Source organism: Centruroides vittatus, unplaced genomic scaffold, assembly GCF_030686945.1.
Source record: "Centruroides vittatus isolate TY-2023 unplaced genomic scaffold, ASM3068694v2 contig_1276, whole genome shotgun sequence".
Lineage (NCBI taxonomy): Eukaryota > Metazoa > Arthropoda > Arachnida > Scorpiones > Buthidae > Centruroides > Centruroides vittatus.
Window position 1 is genome coordinate 1101301 of NW_027120815.1, and position 19919 is coordinate 1121219.

General features: G+C 27.2%; 1 protein-coding gene across 2 annotated transcripts in view; it reads right to left on the reverse strand.

The window, feature by feature from the left end:
* The window catches only part of Reps (RALBP1 associated Eps domain containing), a 58733-nt gene that overhangs the window by 19210 nt on the left and 19604 nt on the right, over window positions 1-19919 (reverse strand). For both annotated transcript variants that reach the window (XM_067286894.1, XM_067286885.1), the window contains exons 2-10: window positions 10563-10724; window positions 7206-7329; window positions 6961-7005; window positions 6522-6679; window positions 5036-5168; window positions 4743-4925; window positions 2884-2947; window positions 2453-2604; window positions 2264-2367 (exon numbers count right to left, since the gene is read on the reverse strand). In XM_067286894.1, the coding sequence (XP_067142995.1) occupies window positions 2264-2367; window positions 2453-2604; window positions 2884-2947; window positions 4743-4925; window positions 5036-5168; window positions 6522-6679; window positions 6961-7005; window positions 7206-7329; window positions 10563-10718 (1119 nt within the window). In that variant the 5' untranslated portion in view covers window positions 10719-10724. The remainder of the gene's footprint in view (window positions 1-2263; window positions 2368-2452; window positions 2605-2883; window positions 2948-4742; window positions 4926-5035; window positions 5169-6521; window positions 6680-6960; window positions 7006-7205; window positions 7330-10562; window positions 10725-19919) is intronic.

Genomic DNA, 19919 nt, shown 5'->3' on the forward strand with positions numbered 1-19919 from the left:
TGTTCTACAGAAGCTAATGGAACAATTTTGAATTTTCGAATGGCACTTGATTAGGAGTATTAAGTATTCGATTTGTTGAACACTGACTGGAAGAGAATTTAGGCTTGAGAATGGACCCAGAGTGAAGTCCGAAAACGTTTGCCGTAAAAAATTAAATAGACTTGCACCGGTTATTAGGTTTGTGTTGGAGTTTTGTTTACAACTCGGTGTTTTTAGGAGTTTATTTCTTGATTTCATAAAATACAACAAATTCACTTGATTAGAATCATAATATTTTTTTAAACTCTAGAAATAATAAATATTAGTCATTGAACTATATAGTCTTTTTTTTATCAGTTATTAATGAATCCAAAAAACAGCTAAAGTACTTTATGATTGATTAAAAGTAATGTTAGTTAAGTTATAAATCAATAATTATGTAATTTTATAAAAAAAATTTTTAAATCCATTCATAATAAAAAATTATTCTCATGAAACAATATATATATGATTCAACTTGAAAGATGGAATTTACATAACTTTAATGAATCTAGATTAAAAAAATTAATAAAAAATACTGATAATTTCATTGTAAAGGTCGCCTTTGGCGGCCTGAGTCAAAGAAACCGCCCGACTGAGATAATTGCTCCCACCTGGAGTCGGGGCCATAAACGGCCGGAAGGATCAAAGGTGTAGCGTCTCCACTTAAGGGTCAATGTGTTGGCCACGTGCCGGCCAGCTTAGGAAAATAAATGTAAATAAAGCGCGGACGCAAATGTAAGCTACGTCGGCGGGAAATAAGGCGGACGTCTTTGAAGGCTCTAAGAAAGGGGAGGCACTGATTGGTCGCAGGAAGTAGTGGCAGAATCCCTTAAATTGGAAGGGTGGCAAAAAAACGAGGAGAAAGGGCGAGCGACCTGATACGTGGCGGTCTCTAACACCAGGCAGACCTTTGAGGCGGAAGAGAGAGTGTTCTCCTCTTGGAAAGACCTCTGGAAAAAGGTTGGCGTAGAGACGGACGGCCACGAGGTTAAGCCATCTCCGGAAAGGTGACTCGTGTTCCCCGGCCAGCTAAGTCGACGTGCGGCATCACAGTTTCGGTACATTAGCATACGTAATGTTATTGCATAGTGTACATCTTTGTAAATATTTGTAAATAAACTGTATATAACTAATTATCGAGTGTGGAGGTGTGACTTTCAACGGACCATCAAACGGACAATCTCGAGGCGTAAAGAACGACTCGGGACGGAACATTTGTAAAGATCACGTGACGAGTAAGAAGGATCTTCACTTTCATTATATGATAACCATAAATCATGAATTATTAATTTTAATTCTAGACAATACTTTATATTACTTCTGCATATTCTTTGAATAATAAATTCCCAATTTAAAATTTTAATAATTTTGTCTGTCATAATGTGCATTATGTAAATTGTAAAGATTACAATTTCATTGATATAACTACTGAATAAATAACTACAAATGACACAATAAAGTTTCTTTAACTTTTGTCTACATCTTTGCAGCAAAATTTGCTAAAAAGAAAAATTGACATCTCAAACTAATGATTAATCTCAGATAAAACATTATTTTTTAAAAAGAAAGGCAATATAAATTTCAACACAATTTTATAATTAATTTGTTACTATTACTGTATTAATTTGTCGCAAATCATATTTTCATATTGAGAAAATTAAATATGAAAGGTTTGAAACTTTAACTGTAATGAACATACCATTATTTAAATAAGTAATGTAATTATTTTCTACTTTGAATAAGTGTTTTGTGATTTTTTTTTTATTTATGCTAAATATCACAATTTAATATTTTGTAGTTTTAAAAACAATGATTTATTTTAACATTAATTCTTTAATATAATCTCTTAACAACCTTATAAATTATCAAATAATTGCATTTATTTTAATTTAAAATTTATGTATTTTGTTAAACAATAGCAATAAATATTTAAATGTCAAAGAAATTTAATTACGTACATGAATATTCAATAAATGAAAATAATTAAAAATATTCTTATCTTCATCCAGACAAGTGAAAATATACTAAAAAATTAATGAGGTAAATTTAATGATAATTACCTATTTAAAATAAATCTCATTCTGATTAACGGATCTTGTTAATTTCTGCAGAATTACTTTGAGAAGCTGTATTTTTTTGTAATTAATGAGAAGCAAAACTAATAACAGTGCACATAAGCACTACATTTTAAATAAAACTAATTTTTGAAAAAATAATGTTCTAATAAGAAACAAAACAATACCTCTTTATTTTGTGGAGACATAAGATCAGTTGGTGTATTTTGTTTAGGACTACCTACACTTTGATATTGCTGCTGATGTTGTGTAGTTGGATATGTACGATTTTCTTTACAGAAAAAAAAAAAAACAATATATATTGTTAAATAAAATTATTAGAAAAAATAATCTCAACACAAATAGACAGTCATTACCTTCAGGTACTCTTTGAGGTATTCTTGGTACAAGAGAAGGAGGTAGGACGTCTGGGAGATCAATATTGTTTCGACGAAGCACGACAAGATGCATGGCAGTACAGAATTCTTCAATTGTAAGAGCACCATCTTTATCAATATCAGATAACTGCCTGTTTAATAAATTAATACTTAAGATTTGTATATTTTAAATTTTATTTATATACAGTTTAAATTAGCATGTTTATAAATAAACACTATTCTGTTACATTTTATGATACATACATTTGCTTATCATTACATAATGTAATCTGCCTTATAATTTTTTTCTATAAATAATATTTTCATTACTTTAGTAGATACTTTTTGAATAGGAGAAAATCATAAAAATTAATTAAATTTTTATTCAATACAAAGTAAAATGTATTGAAATTTTTTAAAATAATTCTTACCAAATTTTGGATAGTTCATGTACAGGTAATTTTGATTTTTCAAAAAATTCTTTTGCAGCAGCACCTACAATAATACAATAAAATTAAAAAAATTTTTCTTTAAAATGAATTAAAAATGATCACAATAATAAATGATATACTTTTACAGGTAAAACTGCAGTTCTGAATAAAGGGTTTGGGAACCCTAATGCAGAGGTCACCAACTTTTCTGACCTCACGAACCACTAAAATTCACAATTTTGAATTCCTCAGACCACTATCATGAAATTCTTTTAAAACAATACAAACATAGAATAATGATCATAAAAGTTCCATTTTACTGTATTAATGTGAAATTCACTTGTTTAATTATAACAAATTAGTGTGAAGTTTATTGCTGCTTATATGAAATAAGTTTATGGATTATTTGCTCTTTTCCACGAAGGACGACAATTGCACTCACAACATTATTTGCTATAGATTAAATAATAATGTCAATAAATTAATATTGTTAACAGTCATTTTGTGTTTGGTTTTAGATTCAAATAAAAAAAACTTCCAAAGAGTAAGAAAAAGCAACCAAGCATTTTGCATTTCTTTTGTAATACAATCTAACTCACTTATAACGTCATCCATGGGACCGGCAATTTTTTGACGTTATAACCGAGTGTCGTTATCTGCGAAGTCTATTATTATCATAATAAATTTATTATTATATGTATAAAAATGCAAACTACATGTTTAAATCAACTTTATTTACATTATTATGTCGAAGTTTACATCGATGTAATTAAAAATTTCAAAAATTTCCTTTTATAAGAAATTTCTATTTGTCATAAGTTTCAATAATGGCAGAACTTCTGGTTTTGAGAATAATATTGAATCAAAAGGCAACAAAAGGTTAAACTAATGTATGCCAATTAAAATAATTCAATTATTTCTTTATAAATTATTTAATGTAATGTTATATTAAAAATAATAGTTTATGCTAAATTGTTAAATATTCTAATTTAAAAATGAGTACATAATAACCGATCGTCACATCGTTAAAAGTGTAGCAAACCTCACCGCACCGAAGTCAGGTGGGGAGAGTACCACCCACAGTCGTTCTAGAAAGTGGACTCCGACCCTAGGTCTAAACATGTAGTATTTTCTTTGTGAAATAACATTTGTAAATTTGGGAGTGCTTCAAATGTGACGTTAAAACAGGGTTTTATGTTGTTACAAGTGGGATTTTTAACATTATCTAGTATAATAAAGTCGTGGGACCAATAAAAATTTCACGTTACATAAGGGTTGTTGTTACATCCGATGACGTTATAACCAAGTTAGACTGTACTTTGCATAACCTTGGATTAATCACTGTCCAAATTTCTCCACAAACCACCAAAATTTTCAACTGGTTTGCAACCAAAATAATCAAAGGAACCATATCTATAATTATGACCCTTAATGAGATATTCATCTCCAAAGTTTCTGTGATACTTGTTAAACACACAATAGGCTTAATGGTGTATGCAACATGACCTCAATTTGAACCCTAGAAGTACTTGGTGCAATGGTGTTTCTTGTATTTTATTAGCATATAATCATCTCTAGTAGTGAAAACAGTTGCATTTTGGCATTGTTTTGAGAAATAGTTCCAGATGTTTTCGGTTTTAAATTTTATCCCATTTTTAATGATCTTCAAAATTCCATGTAGTCTATCAGGGAAGCTATACTTTGTAAAGGGTCACATGCAGACCATTGGTTCCTTTGACGTTTTTACTCTTATGGGCATGGTATATAGTTATGATAAGGTCCACAACCTCATTCAGAACTGCATTTGTACCCTATTATATAAAATTTTTTTTTATATATTTCACAAACGAAAATTATACCTGATATCCTTCCTTTCAAATCTGATTGCATTTGTTTAAATTGATTTGTATAATACTCTTTCTGTTCATCTGTTAATGTCCAGAAATCATATTCTTCATCACTAGAATGCCGTTCACTACTATCTTCTTCATTTCCTAAGAGATGATGATGTTCTTCAAATTGCGCCCAATTTAAATGACCATCTAAAAATTACATTGAACAAAAAAAAAATTATTTTTCTTTACAAATTAAAATGCTTGTCAATAAAATTACAATTACTATTTTATATAACAAAAGATTAGTTAATTATAACCTTGTTGAAATGCTGCCCATGATTTATCACCATGCATTAAATCAGAACTTCTTGGAGATGATGGTACTTCTGTAGGTGAGGATCCGTGTGAATCACTGACAGCTTGTATCTGTGTATTTGACTGAAATATTGGCTAAAAAACAAGAAATATTTATCTTAGAACTTTAAAAATATAAAATTCTAAATGATATACCTTTTTATATTTAAGTATAAACTTAGCTAAAATTTTATGAGAAAATCTTTAATGAACTAACATTCTTAAGAGGGCAAATTCACAAATAAAATAAAGGTTTGGTCCTATAAAGTGAAATCTTATTAAGTTTTTATTTTAAGTTTTTTGTAAGATCTTAATCACAAAAATTTTTTAAAAGAATTTCTTGTAGATCTTGAGTTTGTTATTTATAAATTTACTATATGTTTAAAAGTAAATCAAAACATAAATTTACAGAGTAAAAATTCTTTAAAAAGCAAAATAAAGTTACTATTGTATAAAAATTTTAGAACTTTCAGTTCAGAAATAAAAACATCTTTTCATTATACATTATGCAGTGAATGTGTAATGAAGGTATATATATATATATATATATAATAGAAAAGGGACTAATATAATAAATGTTCAAAATATTTCCTGTAAAAAATAGCTTCATACATGTTAAAAAAATCATCAATGATTGGCAGAAACATGGAAAAAATTTTTTTGAACAGAATCTAAGTTATAAATAAACAACTTATTTATCATTTTTTAATTCAGCAGAAAATTTGTTAAATATTAAATAGGCATTTACTTTATAATAATCATTATGATTAGGCAATTATTTTCAGATATCCTAATTTAATATTTTAACAGTAGCAAAAGATAACACATCCAGTTGGCATAATTAAATAGGTTAATGTACTGGTACCAATCATTCAATTTAATATTTGAAATAATTGCTACCTTAACCTAATTTAGTTGGAAATGACATTCAGCTATTAAGTGAGGGAATAAACATTTCATATCAATTATAACTTGCTAACCAAGTTATAAGATGTTTAAAAATAAAGTTAGATATATATAATGGTATCTAAAATATTAATAGATCAATATTATAGAATAAATACTCCCATCATAATTATGCATTACAGTATTAAAGGTGATAAAAACATATGATATCACTACTTATGATTTTTAAGTTTTGGTTTGTACTGTAACAATAGAATAATTATTATTATTGATTATAACAAAAGAAAAACTAGAGATTTTGAATTTCAAATATTAAATTTTTAATGTCAATGACAGTTAACCATTCATATAATAATATTAATAGTATAAATTCTAAACAATTTCAACATAATTTTTATATGTCACTTACTTAAAAACATTTTGTTGTTAAATTAAGTAATCATTTATCGCAAAATTATTAATTTAACTCAACATTATCATCTCTTACATAATTTCAGATCTATATTTTTGATCAAAATGATATAGGAAGGGCTATTAAATTACCTGGGCTTGATGACTGGGTGATGTTTCCACATCACTTTTTAAACTACTTTGTCTATGTGCTGATCCAATGCTCCCCCTGTAACCTTTAGTTGGTGGTGGAGGCAACTGACCTGGAATTTGTCCACTTTGCCTGCTGCCTTCAGTGATTCCAAAGTTTACTTAAAGTTATAAAAAAAATATCATTAATAACATACACATGTAAATAATTTCAAAAAATCAATAGATGAAAGTATTATTAAATTAGATCTTTTTTTTTTTTTATATAATTTGTAATAAAGTTTAGTTCACAAGATCTACTTTTTATTATTACATTTATAATTGTTATTTCAAAGGATATTACTTTTAAAATTATAAATAAGGAAAATTAATAACAAGAAAATATTTCCTATATCATAGTTTTCAATAATGCCCTTTTTTATGCTTTTGTGAAGTTATTTACCAGAATCATTTCCTCTTCCAAATTTTGGCAATGGTACTTCCATACCTAAAATAAATGAATTATAATTACACTCCAAATTACCAGTATTACATATGATAAACTCTAATAGTTAGTAAGACTTATAAATAGTATTTATTAATTTAAATGACTTATTTTAATTATTAATTAATTATAATGAACATAAATTAATGTTCATTATAAATATCAAACTCTACAGAAATCAAATATTTATTATAAATACATACTTGAATTTAAAATCTCCAATTTAACTGGAAGACCTGTCTGTGCTGCAGCTATTAACTTCAGAGCAATATAGAACTGACTTCTGCCAAAGTGTCCTAAACGTTTTGCACCACATATGTCAGTAATCTGAAATATTTATAAAAAAACTGATGAGTTTATAATTTACATCTTAAAAAAAAAAAAAAAATATATATATATATATATATATTTCCAAAAATGTTAATTTATAAAGTGTATTCTATTATATACTTATGATGTGCCTAAGATTTCATATAAAATTTTAAAACTATTAAATCACTGTTTTAATCAATGTTTTTGACTGACTAATCTGACTAATTTGTAACTAGTTTAATAGTCAATAGGTATGATGTGTAAATAGTTAATTTTTAAATACATTAATACAGTAACTGAGAACTTATAAATAATATATAATTAATAGATGAGTAAAATTTATACATTTAACTAATTCCAAGAAAAAAGAATTATTATTTAGCAATAGAAGCATAATTGTATACTGCAATAACAAAAAGTTAAGATTTAAAAAAAAAAAAAAAAATTAAAATTTACTAAATACACAACAAAAAAAATCTAATTCATAATGTTTTAACAAAATACAAAGTTTTTTTTTGACCTTCTGCTGAGGTCCACACACTTAAAATTTAAATATAAAAAATATTTAACAACAAAATGTATATAAATATAAACTAAAAGGAGAAATTATATTATATGTCATCTCTCTTATTTTGCCAAAATAAATATCTTGAAAAGTAGCACTTATTGTATATAATATAATAAAAGTAAACAGATTGTATTTGACAAGCAAACAATTAACTCTTAGTAAATGAATCAGAAATCTGTAGAAGCTACTAAAAAGATCTGATATAGAATTTCAATTTTTTAAATACAGTGGAACCTCGCTTAACGAACACCTCGCACTGAGTATTTCGCATAACAAGCAAAACAAATTGTAAAAATTTGCCTTGCGTAACAAGTGAAGAGGAGAGCGGAAGTCCCGAATTGTGTGCATGCGGCATGCTCCATCAGTCTGTGTTTAGCACTCCTTCCGCTAGCATCTTAGTGTCGCTTGCAATCACATATTTTTCCATACTTGTGTTCACACATATTACTTATAAACATCAACCACCATAGCCCATTATATAATAAACACGCCATGCCAAATTCTTGGATCATTAGATTTAATGACCAATTCCAAATTAAATTTTAGAAATGTCTGAATTAAAAATTAACTATTTATAATTGTTAAATTTAATATGAGATAGAAACATAACTGCCTACCTCTAGTCAAATTAATTAATTTCTAATATTTAATTATAGCCTTTAACAATAGTCCAAGAATTTGGCATATCATTTGGAGCGTTTATCAAACATGTTAGCTGTGATGATTTCTTTTGCTTCTGCAAATCGAATTCTCATTCCAGGATGATTCATTCTGTGCTAGAAGAAATGATGATGATTCACGCTCCTTAACAGTGTATATTGTACAATTTTTTTGAATAAACGTTATACATAAAACATTTGAACATTTTTTCTGGTGTGGAACGCATTATCATATTTTACATTAATTTCTATGGGAAAAATTGTTTTGCTTAATGAGTGTTTCACATTACGAGTAAGACTCTGGAAAGAATTGTGCTCGTTAAGCAAGGTTCCACTGTACTACAATGAACATTAGAACAGAGTTAGTTTGTTAAAAAAAAAAAAACATTAATAAATATACGACCATTATTCATTATTCAAAGATTATTGATTTCTTAAAACCCTCTAAAAATATGCATTAAAAATAAACAAACTGTTTTAAATATTAGTCAAACTTTGTATGTATCAAATAAAAGTAAAAGACAGAACTAATGAGAAAAGTTTAGAAAACATATCTTGTACATAATTTATAGACGAATGAATAAATCAAAACATTTATACATGTATTCTAAATATTATTGCATTTATTCAAGAGACATAGTCAGATAAATCTAAAACATTTTTTTCTAATGTATATTTCCTAATTTTCTTAAAATGCTCCTTAAAATTTTTAATTTATGTTTCTTTGCTCCTCTCTTGAATTTTTTTTTTGAAAAATTATGTAAGATTTAATGGTATTAGTTTAAACAATTTTGAAAATTTTTTATAGTATTTTGTTCAGATGTTACTGTTATGTATAAAAATATGAATTAATTGTATTTAGAAATTACCTACCTCTATTGTAATGATATATTGTCACATTATTCAATTTATATACTAATTTTGAAATTAATAAGTATTTATTACTAGTCAAGAAAAAATTTCCATTAAAAAACTTTTGCAATTTTACAAAACTCAAAATTTTATCATTATTAAAGTGCTTTATTTTTTGATTAAATGCAATACATTTATCATTAGTAGATTAACAGAATCTTAATACATTTACTAACCTAATTATTTTCACATTAAATAAACTGGATAATTCAGTGACTCATTGTTATTCAGGTAAAATGATTATAATCAAATTATATTGTTATAACTTTTGTAATATCCTTCATGAAAAGACAGTAAAATGAAATCTACTGAGACTATTTTTATAAATACAAAAAAAAAAGAAATTACTGTTGAATGTTCAATTTTTATAATATGTATATATAACGCAATTATCAATAACAACTTGCATTAATGTTCCATTTGATTATTAAAATTATCAAATTTGAATAGCAAATAATCTTGAAACTTGATCGATAACAACTATAAATGAAATTAGTATTTACATCGCTGTCGCTGATTGGTATTTGGAAATATAAAGATATAAAAACAGAACAAACTTTACCTCTGAATAATTAAAAATTATAACAAGATAAAATGTGTTCATTTAATAAGAATTTTCACAAAAATACAACGTTAACTGTGATGATAATGGAAAGGAAAAATAGTATATAAACAGATTTGAAATTCACTTTTCTTTCTATTTTTTTTTAATTGTAAATATTATGGTATATATTGATAGTTATAATAATAACTTTGTTACAAGTATACATGCACATATTATTTTTATTATTTTGTAAATATTCTATTTATTTTATCATAATTATTGTTGAATTCTTAGTTTTTAATACTATAGTTTTTAATGCATGTATAATTGTTAAAGGGGGGCAGAAATCCACTGTCTATAGACATTTCTTTTTGATTATATAATAAATAATAAATAAATCATTTGCAATTTAGGAGAATAGAATCAAGCTGAAATTGGCAATGTTTAAGATGTATTTACATAGAAAATACAAATAATAAAAATCTGCAAAGCTTAAAATTCTGATTTAACAAAATATAATATTTATGAATTATTATTATATAAAATTAAAAGGTCTAAACTTTACCTGATGTAAAGTTTCAGTTGGAAGTTGAGATGCTAGAAAAAGCTCAGAAGCCTTCGTGCCAGATATTTTCCCTTGATTTTCTATGTCACAGCAAGAAAACAATTCACCAAAATATCGCTGCTCTGCTTCTGTTAACTTTAAACTGACAGCTTCCATTATTAGCTAAGTAAAATTGAAAATAAATTTTACTTAATTGCTTTATTACAATAAATCATTTAAAAAATGTAATTTATATAATATATCAACAAGGTGGCAGAAATAAATTCATATATTACTTAAAGTTTTTGTCAAATTCTTCATTTTCTTCTCTCTTGAAGCTTAACATATTTAAAGTAACAACATAAAAATTCAAATAAAATACTTATAAAATAATCACTGAAAAACCTAATTTGGTGGTATATGGTAATTAAGTATGCATTTGATTTTTTACATTATATTGTTATAACTTTTGTTACTTTGTTACTTTTTGTTACCTGGAGAACACACATACAGTAGAAATTTTACGAGTCAAAGCTTTTTTATTGGATGAAACAGTTTTTGAGACCTTTTCATCTTATCATCAGGCCCAAATATTTGAAAAATGGAAATTTGAACTAGAACATTAAATATCTTTCATTGAGAATTTAAGAAGTTCAAATGCATGGACAGTATCTTAAGTATTTTATCTAATAAAAAAGCTTTGACTTCTAAAATTTGTGATGTTTTTGTTTTCTCCCAATGCTTTCTAATTGTTGGATGTAGGTTAAACCAATAAACAAAGAGGGGTATGTCTTAGTTTGTTTACAGTAGGTGCCAACTTACAATAAATAGACTATAGTTATTGTCAAACTCCAATTATCTGAAGCAAACCCATAAGTGCATACACTATTTTCTTACACTATAATTCACAAAAGAAAGCTCAAAATGATAACATGCATTACAAAATGAGTTGTTTCTGTTATCTTTTAACATTTTGCTTCAATGTCAGTTAATCATTCATATTAAAATCTAACAACAATAACACTTTTCTATTCTTAAAACTATTGTAAAGTACAGTACATATTAGGTGTATAATAAATGATGTAAAAATTATTCTTACATGTGATTAAATTCACTAAGGTACAAAAAGAGCTTGAAAGTGATATACCATATAAATCTTTTGTATTGGGAATTTTTAATCTGAAATAGTGGTTGATAGTTATCTGTATTAACTGAATTTTTGATTATCTGAGGTACCTTTGGTTCACATTACCTCAGTTAATAGCGGTTATACTGTATATTTATTATTTAAATAATGCAAATTTTTGTGAATGGTTTATCTGAAAGGCTTGACTGGATGATAAACTTCTTTAATTGGCATATCAATAAACAAATTGCAAATATAAACATCTGTAAGCCTGATAGTTATATTAAAGCTAAATGATTGCCATATTATATTGGGCTATATTATTGCTATTATTAATAATTAAATGCTATTAACAAATTTGAAGATGAGTCTGCCCAAAAGGGGCCACTATTTATTTTGCGTTCCAGACTATACACATTCACAATCAGCGCTTGTTCCAGTAGATATAAAGCTGAAGGAAGGATGAAACGTAAGATGTCTGTTTGTCACCGGTTCCTTTTTAGTTTGATGTTTGTATTTTTTAAAGGGCTTTTTAACTTCTGACGGCATGTAGCCTATAATGGAAGGTCTGTCGCCATGATTGTGAATGTGTATAGTCTGGAGTGCAAAATAAATGGTGGCCCTTTTGGGCAGACTCGTCTTCAAATTTGTTAATAATAATATCTCCATCAAACGGAAAAAATTTTACAAAAAAAAAAAAAAAAAAAAATTAAATGCTAAGTAATTTGGCCAAGAGGTAGGCATTAAATACTACCTCCTATTAAATTTAATAATTGTAATTAAATTAATATTTATTAAGTTAAAAGGTTCTGGAAGAAAAATTATCCAAGACTTGAACCGACAAGTGCTACCTATACCTCTAGGCCATATTACTTAGCATTTAATTATTAATAGTGGTAATAATATAACCCAATCTAATCTGGCAATCTTTTGGCCTTAATAAACAATTACAATTACATCTTCATATTTATTTCAATTATTGTATATCTAATTACTAATACTGTTAAGGCATGGATTATATAATTGACACATATACACAAGAAATATTGATTCATATCAGAGGTTTTTCTTTGATTCAATTTTAATAATTATTGATTCTAAAATATGAGAAAATCATTTCAATTCCTTTCAACTACAATATCTTGAATTTAGCATTTAACACGAAAACAACTCACATTCAGTCTTCCTAGTTAAAGGCTCCTATCAATTCCGTAAGTTTATTAATACAGCATTTCGCTCTTGCATATGAAGGATATACATACAGCATATCCACGACCACATTAAAGTTACAGTTAAAAATTATTCAGAATTTTGTGTGTAATAATGATTATTCAGCATCAAAAATTAATTACTTAAATAACAAAATTAAGTGCAAGCTGTTTCCATTGAAAACCTTAATATCAGAATGATGTGTTCCCCATGCTTTTTGCAGGCAGTATAAGTTCATTCATAATTTCAATATCCTAAATGTTAATAGAAATATTGAAATTATGTAAGAACCTTTCTTTATAGTAACCAATGATATCATTACCATATTGTACAAATTTTGCAGTAAATATAGGGATAGGTGGGAAGAGAGAGAGAGAAAATGAGAATCAGGAGTGTATATTCAGACACTCAAAACCTTTAAAGACAGTAAAAACAATTTAATTACAAACATTTTCGGTCATTTTTAAAGACCATTCTCAGGTACAATACAAATTTGAACTTAGCAAAAATAAAATAGTCAACTCCGCATAAGTCGACACCCCAAGGGGAAGTGAAAATGTGTCGAGTTATCCGAAGTGACGACTAAAGCGAAGTTGGAAAAAAACCCACAAAACTACAATTAATAAAATACAGTAGTGCATTATACAGTAGTATAGGCTTATAATACATTGTGTCCTCCATTTACAATTACTCTGTAGATGAAAAACTGAAAAATTCGTTTAGTGTTGTTTGTTTTGAGCACTTAACTGTCTCGACTTTCTTTTTCAACAATCACGAACGCCTTGAAAACATCATCTTCGCAATTGTCAATTGTTGGCAAGTACATGTCTAAGGATTCTTAATGTCTCTAGCGTGAGAAAATGCAAAATTGGATTCTGGTATGACGATGTAGATTGTATATTTTCTTTTTGTTTATCTGTTATTATTTTATACATAAAAATACATAAAATGTTAAGGCATTTTTATTAATATGTATATATATTAATAATATTAATATATTATTAAATATATTAATATTATTAAATAAATCGAGTCCCCTCCTGAAAAAAAATGAGTTTGCACCACACATGCGGAGTGACTTCATTTTTTCAGGAGGGGGTGACGACTTATCAGAGTGTGGGACAGCAAAAGTATGTTGACTAATCCAGTGGTGGCAAGTTAAACGGTGTCGAGTAAACCAAAGTTTTTTAACATTAATGCCTATGTAAGTCGGCTGGGACCACAGAAACTGACTACTTAACTGATGGTGTCGAGTTATCTGGGTGTCGACTTATGCGGACTCGACTGTATAATGGATAATTTTCTGAACATGGAATGTCAGTTGGTTTAAATTAAAACAATAATATAAATGATCGAAAACATCCATTATTAAATTGTTTTTGCTGTCTTTAAAAATTTTGTGGTGTGTGAATTTACATATTTGCAGTTTCTACTTTTATCAGGCATGTTTACCATTCCATTGGTAAAACACAAAATATAACTTGTGTATATTAATGAAATAAAAAGAAACAAACATACAGAACACAAAAGATATAAAGCTGAATAAAACCACAGCTCTAGCCATTTGAGCCTCAGAGAAGAATTACAAACAGGTGAGATGAAATTATTGTTCATTTCTGGAACAAAAATTTTTGTTTCATGTAGAAGCTTTATGTATGAAGATTAACAATGATGAAAATTTTACTATAGAAACATTACAAGTGTATAAAATTACATTGTATCTTCTCTGAAAATCATTTAATATTCTTCAAAATATTGTAAAATAAAATTGCAAATATTTATTTTTTTTTGTGTCATAACTAACTTAAATCATCCAAAGAAATACATTTGGATTTGTTTGTCTTTTAAACACTATCAAATAAAGAGCTTTATTTGTAAATAAATGAAAGTAATTTTATTATTTCTTGAATAGAAATCAATTAGTTTCATGTATTATGTGAAACTGTTTTCTTTCTGTTAACTTTCTTCTTTATTTTGTGGAAAATTAGTTTAATTCAGTATTTGTAAACTTATTTTTTTTTATGTTTTACTAAATCAGACTATCTTACTTTGATAATTCCAACAAGTAATTATTTATTGTGACGTAGTCACAATAAATAATTGCTGTAATTTTTAATCATATTTTTAATTTATTTTAATTTAAATATATGCTCTCCACCTCATTAATACTGTAGTGTCTTGCCCCTGTACGTCACACTTTTCCTTTAACAATATAGTTATGCCTATCATCTATTTAACTTCTTTTGAAGGAAAATTTTTGAATTGAAATTATGTGACTGATTTATTACCCGAAGTTCATATATAGTTAATTGGGGCCTCCTACCCTTAAGTTTTCCATATCTGGTCTTGGATTTCATCTATCTAACTCTGTTCTGGAGATTAAGGAAAGACAGACAGATGACAGTGAGAATTTATAGGTCTACAATTTTTTCAAATTGCAGCCCAAAAAGTAACATGTAGGTAACAAAATAGAAATTCTAATGATAATTTTGTAATGATTTATTGATTTTATTCGTTATTTAATTTTTATTTATTACTCTCTGTTTTACATGGCCAATAAATATGCATTATGATGATAAGTTTTATACAGTAGAGCATCGATTATCCGACCCCCGATTAACTGACTTATCGGTTAACCGACTGTGTTCTAGTCGGCAAATTCAAATGTCTGCTAGTGATGTGGCACTACAATATTTGGTTGTGTCTTGGCTACTTTAATATTATTTTTGTTAAATTTTTGCATGTTTTAGCTGGCAGTATGGCTCAACCATGAAAGGGAGGCTAGTATTTAAACCAGGCCTAATATACTATACTAATAATGTATTTTTTCATACTTTTCGGTTATCCGACTTTTCAGTTATCCAACCAACCCCAGTCCCCAATTAAGTCGGATAATCGATGCTCTACTGTATTACCTTTTACCTAAAAATGTTCTGTTGAATTTTGTAAACATGACTAATTAGTTGGAAATGGCAAATGTATGATAAAAATCACAATGCAATAAAAATTTATATATAGAAATTTTCATTACATATTTAATTTTAAAAAATCTTATTATTTATCAATTTTTCTTAAGAAAAAAAAAAATATATATAATTTTGATTACTATGTTTTTAAACTTATAAAATGCAGAATATATATAAAAATAATAAAGCCAATCATTGCCAATGCCATCAGGCTATATAACAGCTATATTAATAATAAATTACCTAATAATTTGACCCTAGAGTAAGGTGATAGACACCATCTCATAATAAATTTAATAATTATAATTTTAATTATACTGGAAGAAAAGGATTGGTCCAGAACAGGACTTGAACCAGCAATTACCACTTACTGTGCGAATGCATTGCCAATTTATTATTAATATAGCCGTTATACAGCTCAATGGCACATGGCAGTGGTTGGCTTTATTATTATAATGTATTGGGTTTTTGTAGTTTTTTTTTTTATGAATATATATAAAATTAGTGTTAGAAAACAAGTAAATTCAATACATAAAAGCACTTTTGATTCTTTTATTAAAGCTATTCGAAGTTTATTTTTTACTGCTTTTTTTGTATCTTTCCTACATTTCTACGAATACAGTGTTAAAACTTCATTATTTATCATTAAACTATACATCAAGAATTGCTCTGTTTCTTTTATTTAGAAAACATTTTTAAAATACTTTTAGATTAACTAGAAAGTTTTTATTACTTTCTATTATGCTAAAATATCAGAAGTATAAATAGGAATATATAGGAATCTTCCTCAAAACACAATTTTAAAACCTTTCCAGGCTGTGGAAATGATGTTAATCAGTTATGTTTATTTTTTGTGTGTCTGTCTTACTTCTGCATCTATTGTAACTTTATTCTCATGTAATGCATACTTTATTTTATATCCTATCTAAATATTTTATTTTTCAGCAGTTATGGTTTCTATTTTTGAAATATATTCTACTTATGTTTAAAAATTTGAATGACTTATTTTGAATGTATTGCCTGTATCAGGCAACATACAAATTGGCCTTAAATGGGTTAGAAATGTTTGTTTTTAAATAACTTTGCTGGAATTAAGAAGACTGTTTTGATTTTATTTGGTTTTATAACTATTTTTCATTTATTTTCTTCTGTTTCAGCCTGTAACAAACTCACATATTCATGATTTTATAAAAATGCAAACATTTCATTAATTTTACTACAGAAGCATGCATGTATGACTACTCATAAATACCCGAAAACTTTATGATAATACTGTAATTCAAATTATCAAATGGCAACTTTTTATATAGAGTAAGAGAATTATACTACTGAAACTAATCTGGTCTAGATAAGCATATTATTTTTGCCAATAAAAAATTTTATAAATAAATCTTTTAATATTTATTAAGAAATTAAATTATTAATTCTGATTATAAACTATTATGTTTTATTATGTTAGGAAATAAATTCTAGAAAGTAATTTTAATTCTGAGCTGAGTTTAATTATAATATTACTATTTTAAACACAGTTTATATGAAGAATTTACATTAACTAAATGAACTGTAGTAAATGAATATTTTTCCATTGTTATAGGAGGAAGAGGTTGTAGTCTAAATATATAAGAAGTTACTTATACATTATTAGTTCTCATACAATTAAAAAGTTTTATACAAACAACCACTTAAAATTGGTTATACTTAATAAACAAGACAAAATAAACCAATATCCAGCACAAAAATGTAAGACAGCTAACATTTTGCCCATGTTAAAGGAGCATGATTATTTTGTTCACAAATACTTGATGTATCACAGGAGAATTTGTAATAGATGAAGTGTAGATGGATTATCCAATGAATGAAATGTACTAGGATTTATAAGCTTCTATGTAATATTAAAGACTGATTTAATGATTCATGACATTGTTTATAACAAAATCCTAAGATAGGATTGATATCTGTATGTATAGTTACTGTTAAATGAAGGTAAGAAGCAAATAAATCTCCATCATCTTACATATTATCTAAACTTTATTATTATTTTTATTGAATGTCATCAATAAAAATCCTGTTATTTGAAATTGTCATTCTTTCCACAAAACAACTTCTTGCCATCTTATATTTTTATACTGGATATTGGTTTATTTCACTTTGTTTATTAAGTATAACCAATTTTGAGTGGTTGTTTATATACATGGATTTGCCAGTCAAACACTACTGTAAGCTCATTCTTTGTCTTTGCCGTGCCACAGCGAAAATAAACTTATTACAATGCAGATTGTTAGGCATCTTCTTTCCTTCCATTTTGAATGTCTGTCTTCCTCTCGAGTATGCTTTTCTGATCTACTACGTATGAACTATTTGTCTTCAAAAAGTGATGCAACTCTCCAGTTGACACAGATATGCCATCATAAACTCACTTATAAGACTCAAAAACATCATCTACCAGTTGGACCTACAATTGCTCTCCCATACTAACACTTATGTCATAGGCTTAGTGGATTCCATTGAATAATGCCTCTGAAAACAGTATCAAAAACAATTTTGTGGCTGCTCCAGTCTAAGAAAGGCACCAAAGATGCCCTTTACTTTAAAGGATTCATCTGTTGGAATGACATAATTCTTCCTGACCACCTACAGCTAGCTACCAGATATGACCCAGCCTTCATGCCTCCCACTTCATTCACACCTAAATATTATCCCAGAAATAGAACACCTCATTGAGAGCATTAAGGAAGATGCTTGTTTAACACAGACAAAAACATTAGCTGTCTTACATTTTTGTAGATATTGGTTTATTTTGTGTTGTTTATTAAGTTTTACACAAATTTTAATTATGTTCTAACATATTTATGAGTAATATTTATTACACAAGAAAAATCATTATTAACCTTTGAATGTGAGTTATTATATAAATATTTAATAAAATTAACATTTATGTTTCATTTTTCATTACATGACATCCTTTAAGTATACAAATGCATTTTCAAATTGAGAAATGTAAACATTTTTAACTAAAAAGAAAATTTTGATAAATTTGACTAAGTTATAATACGACAAGATAACTGATATCATAAAGTTACTTAGCCTGACACTATGAGGACCTCAGGTCCAAGTCTGGGTTGGCTATGAAAATTATCAAGTTGGGTTTGACCTGAATATATTGGAACTCTTTCTTCACCATCCAGCTTTCTTCATTGTGCAATTACCTGAACCTAAGATGAACATAGGGGGGAAAAACCCCTTTCATTGTACTCAGGGAAGAAGAGTTAAAAAAAAAATGTTATATAGTGCCCACTTATTAATTCACACTATTATAATGCATTTGTTTAAATTAATAAAAAATATGGATTAGCATGATTCTATCCAAAGAAAAGGAAACTGAAATGAACTACAGACATTTATATAGGCTTACCAGATGTCTCGTTATGACCAAGATTGTCCTGGTTTGATGATGTGGTCCCTGCGTCCTGGCCAGTTTGTCATTTTGTTCCAGTTATTTGGTAAAATTTTAAAAGTGCTGAATATACAAAAAGTAAAAATAGTGCAGCCTCGGGTAAAATGGCAATTTGGCAACTAAATAATTTCCTCTGTTACACTCAGTGTTGCCCATCTAAATATTTTGTATCTAGATCTAAGTACTTTTAATGTTGTCTAGATGTTTTCCCCCAAAAGTTATATAGCATGTGGTCTAATGAATTTAGATGTTTTATTTTTTCACCCAAACATTTTTTTTTACAGAATTTATAATAGCATGTAGCCTATGAAATCCAGATATTTTTATTTCATTTTTACATATTTTGTTTCACTTAAAGTTGGTACTTGAAACTTATTCTAGCCACGTCATTGTGCACATGTCCTATCCTAGTTGAGTTCAAATTGCTAGTTGGCATTTGCGATTATTTTGTACTGTTTACTAAATTAATTGGTTAATGTTACCTATGGTTCCAAAATGGCAGCTCGTCTCTGATTCCAGCAAATAAAAGAAAGGAAACAGTGGGGATGCATGTTCTAACCTAACCTATTCTAATAAATTACCATAATTATTACCAACAAAATTATTAGAATAGGTTAGGTTAG